At 59.0% G+C, this 7,828-nt stretch overlaps 1 protein-coding gene across 1 annotated transcript in view; it reads right to left on the bottom strand.

The window, feature by feature from the left end:
* The window catches only part of COL1A1 (collagen type I alpha 1), a 17,516-nt gene that overhangs the window by 8,973 nt on the left and 715 nt on the right, over positions 1 to 7,828 (bottom strand). The window contains exons 2-24 of the mRNA XM_015570774.1: positions 6,620 to 6,814; positions 6,447 to 6,481; positions 6,319 to 6,354; positions 6,128 to 6,229; positions 5,266 to 5,334; positions 4,960 to 5,004; positions 4,768 to 4,821; positions 4,556 to 4,609; positions 3,999 to 4,052; positions 3,828 to 3,881; positions 3,439 to 3,492; positions 3,307 to 3,351; positions 3,135 to 3,188; positions 2,975 to 3,019; positions 2,747 to 2,800; positions 2,390 to 2,488; positions 2,260 to 2,304; positions 2,062 to 2,160; positions 1,884 to 1,937; positions 1,646 to 1,753; positions 1,514 to 1,567; positions 1,099 to 1,197; positions 796 to 913 (exon numbers count right to left, since the gene is read on the bottom strand). Coding sequence (XP_015426260.1) covers positions 796 to 913; positions 1,099 to 1,197; positions 1,514 to 1,567; positions 1,646 to 1,753; positions 1,884 to 1,937; positions 2,062 to 2,160; positions 2,260 to 2,304; positions 2,390 to 2,488; positions 2,747 to 2,800; positions 2,975 to 3,019; positions 3,135 to 3,188; positions 3,307 to 3,351; positions 3,439 to 3,492; positions 3,828 to 3,881; positions 3,999 to 4,052; positions 4,556 to 4,609; positions 4,768 to 4,821; positions 4,960 to 5,004; positions 5,266 to 5,334; positions 6,128 to 6,229; positions 6,319 to 6,354; positions 6,447 to 6,481; positions 6,620 to 6,814 — 1,626 coding nt within the window. The remainder of the gene's footprint in view (positions 1 to 795; positions 914 to 1,098; positions 1,198 to 1,513; positions 1,568 to 1,645; positions 1,754 to 1,883; positions 1,938 to 2,061; positions 2,161 to 2,259; positions 2,305 to 2,389; positions 2,489 to 2,746; positions 2,801 to 2,974; positions 3,020 to 3,134; positions 3,189 to 3,306; positions 3,352 to 3,438; positions 3,493 to 3,827; positions 3,882 to 3,998; positions 4,053 to 4,555; positions 4,610 to 4,767; positions 4,822 to 4,959; positions 5,005 to 5,265; positions 5,335 to 6,127; positions 6,230 to 6,318; positions 6,355 to 6,446; positions 6,482 to 6,619; positions 6,815 to 7,828) is intronic.

Raw genomic sequence — 7,828 nt, 5'->3', positions numbered from 1 at the left:
CGCTCTATCCACTGAGCCAAACCGGTTCAGCTTGGAGGGGAATTTTTAAAGGGACTTTCCTATCCGCCAGCTCTGGCCCCTGGGGAAATGCCTCTGTGGTCCCTTAGCCTCCCTCGGACACAGGCCCCTTACGGCTCATCTCTCCTCCCTCTCCCCTTCCTTCTCCCCGTCACATGCCTGTGGTGACCTGAGCTGCAAAGGGCTTTCATTTCCTCTGGTATCTCCTTTCAAACCTCAAAGAACCCCCAAGATTTGGGGGTAACTATTATATAAAGGGACTACCCCATCTCCGTGTGTATATGGGGGGGAAGGTGCAGATACCAACAATATTTATCTCCAGGGATAGAGACATGGTAGTGGTGCCAGGAGAGGTCTCCCATTTTATGAATAGGGAGACTGGGGTCCAGAGAGGGGCCGTCAGTGGCCTGAGGCCACACAGCACATCGGCGGCAGAGCTGGGCCCAGAAACCAGGACTCTCGCCTCCCCGTGTGCCTGTCCCCGGCTCTGTGATGCTCCGCCCTGAATACTCACAGCAGCACCTTTAGGTCCAGGGAATCCCATCACACCAGCCTGACCACGGGCACCAGGGGGGCCTGGAGGTCCGGGGCGACCATCTTGTGAGAGAGGGGAAGGGGGCCGAGGGGGGAGTGATACTCACAGTGGGTCCAGTTTTGCCATCAGGACCGGGGCTGCCAGGGCTGCCAGTCAGACCCTAAGGGAGCAGAGGTGTGAGTGGTGAGGGAGAGGGTGCGGAGGGGCGGGGAGGAGGACAGTGGAGGCTGGGGAGGGGGCACTCCAGATGGCAGGTCCGTGATCCTGCTGAGAGGGGAAGGGGGCCGAGGGGGGAGTGATACTCACAGTGGGTCCAGTTTTGCCATCAGGACCGGGGCTGCCAGGGCTGCCAGTCAGACCCTAAGGGAGCAGAGGTGTGAGTGGTGAGGGAGAGGGTGCGGAGGGGCGGGGAGGAGGACAGTGGAGGCTGGGGAGGGGGCACTCCAGATGGCAGGTCCGTGATCCTGCTCCAGAGCACCGCATCCCCGAGCCAACACAGGACAGGCAGGGGCCGGGCCAGGCTGGGCAGAGGGCTGGGGTCTCACCTTGGCACCAGGCAGACCAGCTTCACCGGGGCGACCAGCTTCACCAGGAGAGCCTTTGGGGCCAGCGGGGCCAGGAGAACCGCGTTCGCCAGCGGGGCCCTGGTTGGGGGGGTCACAGGAACAATTAGGGTCTCAGGTCTAGGCCCCTTTCCCAGGGGCCAGCACCTTCTTCCCCCCAAGGAGGTGGGGGGTTTTGGGGGGCATTGTTGGAGGTGGGAAGGCCAAGGTGAGGCCGAGTGTGGAGAGAGAAGCCTGAAGCCACAGCATGGGGCACAAGGGCTGGGCAGCGTGAGTGCGTGCGTGTGCGTGTGCGTGTGCGTGTGCGTGCGTGTGTGGTGGGGGTGACTACATCTGAAAAAGGGAAGTAAAGGGCAGGGGGCAGCAGGGTCAGCCTCCAGCCACGAAGAGAGGTTACCTTGGGGCCAGCAACGCCATCTGCACCAGGGAAACCACGGCTACCAGGTCCACCCTGCAGGAGGAGAGGAGGTCCGTGAGCTCAGACAGGGGGCGCCGGGCTGGCACTGGGGACAGAGAAGGGGGCTCTTACACGCTCGCCAGGGGGTCCAGGGAGGCCGGCAGGTCCGGGTTCACCTCGGGCTCCTCGCTTTCCTTCCTCTCCAGCGGGGCCAGGGGGTCCTTGAATACCAGTGGGGCCCTGGAGACAGCAGAGAGGAGGGGACAGCCTGTAGCGAGGGGCCCTCCGGGTGCCCGCTCCCCCGCTGGCTGAGGGGGGGCCTCCCTGGATCTCCTCCCAGGCGGACGAGCTGAGCTGCAGGGGGACTTACGGGCTCTCCCTTGGCGCCAGTGTCTCCTTTGTTTCCGGGGGCACCAGGTTCACCCTGTGTGTGGGGGAAGAGAAGAGGATGAGCCATAAGATGGGGTGCTCAGTTGGCCTTGACCCCCAGACAAGGGCCACACTGGAGCCAGTGCAGAATGGGGCAGAAGTAAGAGAGTCGCACTTACGCTGTTACCCTTGGGGCCAGGGGCACCGCTGGGGCCCTGGGGTCCAGAGGGGCCTCGGGCACCAGGGAAGCCAGGAGCACCAGCAATACCAGGAGCGCCCTGTAGGGGGCAGAACAAGTTGAGTCAAGTTGAGTGAAGGGCACAGGGCAGGTGGGAGGTGGGCACCAGGGGCAGCTCTGAAACCTGCAGGACACTTACGTTGGCACCTTTAGCACCAGGCTGTCCATCAGCACCAGGGTTTCCCTGTGGCACAGAAAGAGGCGGGTGAGTGACAGTCAAGGACTCTGAGTTGGGGAGGGGCATGGGGCACCGAGGAAGCCATACTTACAGCGGGGCCAGCAGCACCAGCAGGGCCAGGGGGGCCGGGTTCACCACGCACACCCTGGGGACCTTCAGAGCCTCGGGATCCTTGGGGACCAGCTTCACCCTGGATGGGAAGACAGGACATGTCAGGAGCCACCCTGGCAGCCCAACCTCACCTTTGGAAGGTGGGGAGTGGGGGGTGGGGGTGAAGGGAAGGGACAGGAGACCAAGAGTCGGGACTCCAAGGTCAGAGAAAGGGACCCCAGGACAAAGGTGTTGGGGAGTGGACTTCTCTCTTGCCACTTTGGGTCCCTCTGGTTTGGGGAGCAAGGAGACACCTTGGCCCATGGGAGCCATGCTCAGAGGAGGGCAGGGGTCTCACCTTAGCACCAACAGCACCAGGGAATCCAGGAGGACCAGCAGGACCAGTGGGACCCTGTGAATGAAAAGGAGATGTTAGCAGAAGGAAAGTGGCAGCTGCCAGTCACACCCTGGGACAGAAGAGGTCTTGGGGTTCAGACCAACATGGCCCATCTCCAGTGTTATCCCCAAGAGCTCACACTGAGACCCTGCCCACCCCCAGGCGCTGAGGTCTAGGGGCCACACTTACAGGGGGTCCAGCAGCACCAGTAGCACCATCATTTCCACGAGCACCCTGTAGGAGAGGGAGGAAGCCTCGGTTACATCCACTGAGCATTGGCCAGTCCTTGTAGCTCCTGGGGGGCTCCTTCCAGAGCCCAGGGATCCCCCAAAGGACCAGGAGTACTTACAGCAGGGCCAGGGGCTCCAGGGCGACCTCTCTCACCAGGCAGACCACGGGGTCCCTGGCAACAAAACCAAGAAAAACCAAGTGAGATGGAGGGCACACCCATTTCCCTCAAGCTCCCATTGTGCCCCGTACACCCCGCTCCCTCTCTTCCTTCTAGAACTGGACACACTCACCATCTGACCAGGGACTCCATTTTCACCAGGGCTACCAGGCTCACCCTATAGAGCAGAGAACAGGATTAGGCATTGGTCCAGGGTGGGACTGGGCGGGAGGTGGAGGACCATGACATTCAGACAGCCTCTTACCTTGGGACCAGCGGGACCAGCATCCCCCTTGGCACGTTCCAAACCACTGAAACCCTAAGAGAGAAAGAAAGGAGGGAGCAGGTAAGACTCTGTGGAGGGGAGGGTCACCTTGACACCCACCCAGACCTGAGAAGGAGCCTCGGGAGCTCACCACAGACACTGCCCTGTCTCTGAGCTAGACTCAACCCAACTGGCCCAAGATCTCATCCAATCCCCTTCTCAGAATTTCTTTCCCAATGGGTGTAAGTTCCTTTGGATGTCTGCTCTCTGTCCCGTGGGACTTCTGTGGCTGCCTCCCACCATGACACACACCAGGGACCTTTGGGGAAGGGGTTGGAATGGTGGGATGCTGGGACTTTGGGAGCTGAGATGACTCATAGCGGACTCACTCTGTGTCCCTTCATTCCAGGGAGACCAGCTGTTCCAGGCAATCCCCGAGCACCCTGGAAGGAAAAGAAAAGAAAGGCAGGGCCATTAGAAGACCCCACCACTCTGGACACAGATCCCAATCGAAGCCCAAATACAGGAGAGCTGGGGGCTGGCCACACTGTCTTGCTCACCTGAGGTCCAGGAGGCCCACGCTCGCCAGGACGACCAGGCTTTCCAGCTTCACCCTGAGAGGGAGAGAAAAGGCCGTCATGCCCGTGTCCCTGGGCTGGAAACGTGTGGAGGGTCTGAGTCTTCTTGGGATTGTTGCAGGTCAGGCTTAGGGGCGCAGCGCTTTATCTTTGGATTTAGACTGCAATCTAAATCTACCATGAAACCCCTGTTTGGTGAATTTTAATTCCCTCCAAAGGAATTTCTGTTTATTTCTGTCACCAGCATTTTAATCTCATCAGATGGAAAGCAGACCTGCGGTGCCCAGGGCAATGAAGCTTAAGGAAGTCACTTGCCCTGAGGGGCAGGGGTGGGATTTGCTTACAGTGGAGAGAAAGGAGAAACATCCCACAAAGGGTGAAGATCATTGTGGAAGGGCAGTCCTGTGCATCAGGGTAAACATCCCCCTTTTCTCTGGGTATTACCCCCAAAGGCGGTGGGGCACTGGGTGGGGAGTATAGGGCCCTAGCTCAGAGAGGCAGTGAGGGTCAGGTGGTCTCTTCTCATGGTGGCCACTTACATCATCTCCGTTCTTGCCAGGGGGGCCAGGAGGACCACGGGGACCCATGGGACCCTGGAGGAGATAGGAAAAGAGGAGGTTACTATTACCAGGATAAGGAAAAAGGAAGGGAAAGGAGGTAAGGAAGACTCCAGATAGGAATGGAGAATCCATGTATTTGCAGAGGGAGGTGTATTTGTACACAGAGGACAAGTTGGGGAGGGGGCACTTACTGAAGCACCAGGCTCGCCAGGCTCACCAGGGGGGCCTTGGAAACCTTGGGGACCCTGGAGGACAAGGAGAGAGGGGTGGGGTTAGAAGGGCAGGTTCTGGCCAACCTTTTCCCATCTCACCAAGAGATCCCAATCCTCCCGCTAAAAGCCCAAAGGCTTAAGATGGTGTGTGAAGATACCCCGGATACTCACAGGTGAGCCAGGGGGGCCAGGGAGACCACGAGGACCAGAAGGACCCTACAGAAGAAGAAGAAAAGGAGGCGCTGATGACATCTCTGTGGGAAGGTGCAAAAGGGTGTAGTCTTGCTGTCTCCCATGGGTTCCTCTTGGGACCACCCAGTTGCCTTGCATCCTCTCTGGGCTCTGAGGTCCCAGTGGTCATCTTGACCCTCCTAGGTTATCTCTGCCACCCCCCCACCCCCATGCCATCACTGGCCCATCTTGTGTGGATCCCCATCGGCTCTTCTTCTGTCATCTCTACTCCCCCTGGTGGCTCACCATGGGACCGGGCACGGAAACTCCAGCTGATTTCTCGTCATAGCCATAAGACATCTGGGGAGCAAAGTTCTAGGGGGAAAACCAGAGAGAGCGTATGAGAAAGTGGGGCCGGGACAGTGAGTTGAAAGGCAGGAGACGGCACCAATAATGGGACAAACAGACATCATGTGCCTCCCGATGGGATGCACGAAGCAGGACAACATCACGTGTGAGATCGTCCTGCCAAAATCGCATCTGTGGAATCTGGTCATGAAGACGCAGCCGACCAACCCAAACTGAGGGACAGTTTACCAAACAAATGGGCTCTTCAGAAAAGCTCAGTGTCATGAAAGACAAAAAAGAAAAAAGAAAAAAAAAGAAGAAGTCTGAGAAATGTTCCCGATGAAAGGAAAACTAACAAGACATAACAATAAAATGCAATTCATGATCCTGGATTGGATCCTGGAAATGGAAAAAATAATGCTATAGAATAGGACATGGGTGAAATTTGAATAGGGGCGGTATATTAAGTATAGTATTGCATCAATGTTAAATTTCCAAAATGTAATCATTGTGCAAAGGCCCCCCCCCCCCCGCCAAGAAATAACCACTAATGAATTTAGGAACAAAGGGACATACTACCAGCAACTCACTCCCAAACAAACGGTCCAGAAAGAAAAAGAACCATAATTATATGTATATACAGACAGAGACTAATAAAGCGAATGGGACACACTGAGCAGGGTATATGAGAGTTCTTGGCACTATTCTGGAAGCTTTACTTTTAAGTTTGAAATTATTTCAAAATATAAAGACTGCCATCTGCCAAAACAAAACCAAAAACCGGGGGTGGGGAGGGAGGAGAGGGGCACTCGCCACTTACTCCTCCGAGGCCAGGGGGTCCAGGAGGTCCGGGAGGCCCGGGGGGGCCGGGAAGACCAGGCTGTCCAGGGATGCCATCACGGCCAGGGGGTCCTGAGGGTCCCTGGAGCGGGAGAGGGCAGGCAGGTGAGCACAGGCCAGGAGCCACGCCCACCGGCAGCCCTCCACTGCCCAAAGCGCCACGCTTCTTACCCTCGGGCCTCGGGGGCCGGTGTCTCCTTTGGGTCCCTTTGGGGTTGGGAGAGAAGAAACTGGGTTAGAGAAGGGAGGGCCATGGGGAGCCAGGGGAGGGGCGGCGCATGTCGAGGGCAGAGGATTACCTCGACTCCTGCGGTTTCTAGATCCGTAGGCGACACTAGGGGGAGAAGAAGAGCGGGTTAGAGGCAGGGTTTGCTCGGGTGCACCGGCCGCAAAGACCTCCAAGGCTTGGGCCGGGGCCGCTCCCCCGCCCTCCCCAGCCCCAGCCCCAGCCCCAGGCGCAGAGGAGCCGTACCCTCGCCGTCGGGGCAGACCGGGCAGCACTCGCCCGGGGGGGCTACGGCGCCGGGGCAGTTCTTGGTGTCCTCGCAGATCACGTCATCGCACAACACGTTGCCATTGTCGCAGACGCAGATCTGACAGACCTCGGGTTTCCATACTTCTCGGTCGTGGTACCTGATGCCGTTCTGTACGCAGGTGACTGGTGGGACTGCGGCGAGACGGGGGACGCGGGGCCGTCAGCCCCCGCCGCCGAGCTCCAGGGATCCCAGCCCTCCCCGCCGTCCCCTCCGTCTTGGAGACATATTTAGATTTTCCGTTTCCCGCCTTCCCCCTCCCCCTCCTCTCCCCAAATCCTTAAAAGCTCATAAGCTCATCTGCTCCTCATCAGCGCCAGTGACAGCGCCGAGGCGCCTCGCCAGAGCCGCTATAACTCTTTCCAGTTCTCAGGAATTTAAACAAAGCTTTAGGCGGGGGCTGCGTCCAACTCCGACCTCAGCCTATTGGTGCTGAGGCCAAGGGAAATAAAAAGCCACTGGGTTGGGGGGCGGGGAGGGGAGGGGGAGGAGAGAGGGAACAGGAGGGGCCCCATCCCGAGGGCAGGCTGGTGGGGAGGGGTCTGGATGGCGCCCGGAGGAGGAGGGGTGGGAGGAGAGACGGGAGGTCCAGCCCCTATTCCTCCCGATTCCCCAGGCAGGTGGGATGGCGTGGGCGGGGCTACGAAGATGGGGCGGGACTGGTTGGCGCGGGGTCCCGCCCAGAGACTTGAAATATACCCCCAGAGTTGGATACGCCCAAACCTCCAGCGCCCAGACGTATCCAAAACCTTCTCTCTGGGACAACCCCCGTTTCCCAAAGCCAGCCAGTGCCTCTGGGTCACCCCGCAGCCAAAGAACCAAGTCCGCAAGTAGTGATGTAGTTAACCCGGCCACCGCTCCGGCGTCTACCCAGACGGCCACTAGGTGGCGGCAGCACTAAACAATTTCCCTGGATCGGACGCTTCTTTTAGAGTCAAGGGCCACCCCGCGGCCAGCTTTATTTTCTAGGTCTAGAGGTGGGGTTCACCCTCCGCAATAACCCCCGCTTCCCGCTCCAGCTCCTGCGCGGGGAAGCGCGGGACAGGGAGGAACGGTTCTCAATCTTGATCAGCAGAGGGCGCAAGGACCCCCGCCCTGCCCAGTGCTCTCCCAAGTTTCTCATCCTCCAACCCGCCCACTCTCTGCGC

The sequence above is a fragment of the Myotis davidii genome, unplaced genomic scaffold (genome assembly GCF_000327345.1).
Source record: "Myotis davidii unplaced genomic scaffold, ASM32734v1 scaffold327, whole genome shotgun sequence".
NCBI classification, from domain to species: Eukaryota; Metazoa; Chordata; class Mammalia; order Chiroptera; family Vespertilionidae; genus Myotis; species Myotis davidii.
Note: the sequence above shows the minus strand (reverse complement) of the source record. Positions and strands in the feature narration are given on the sequence as shown.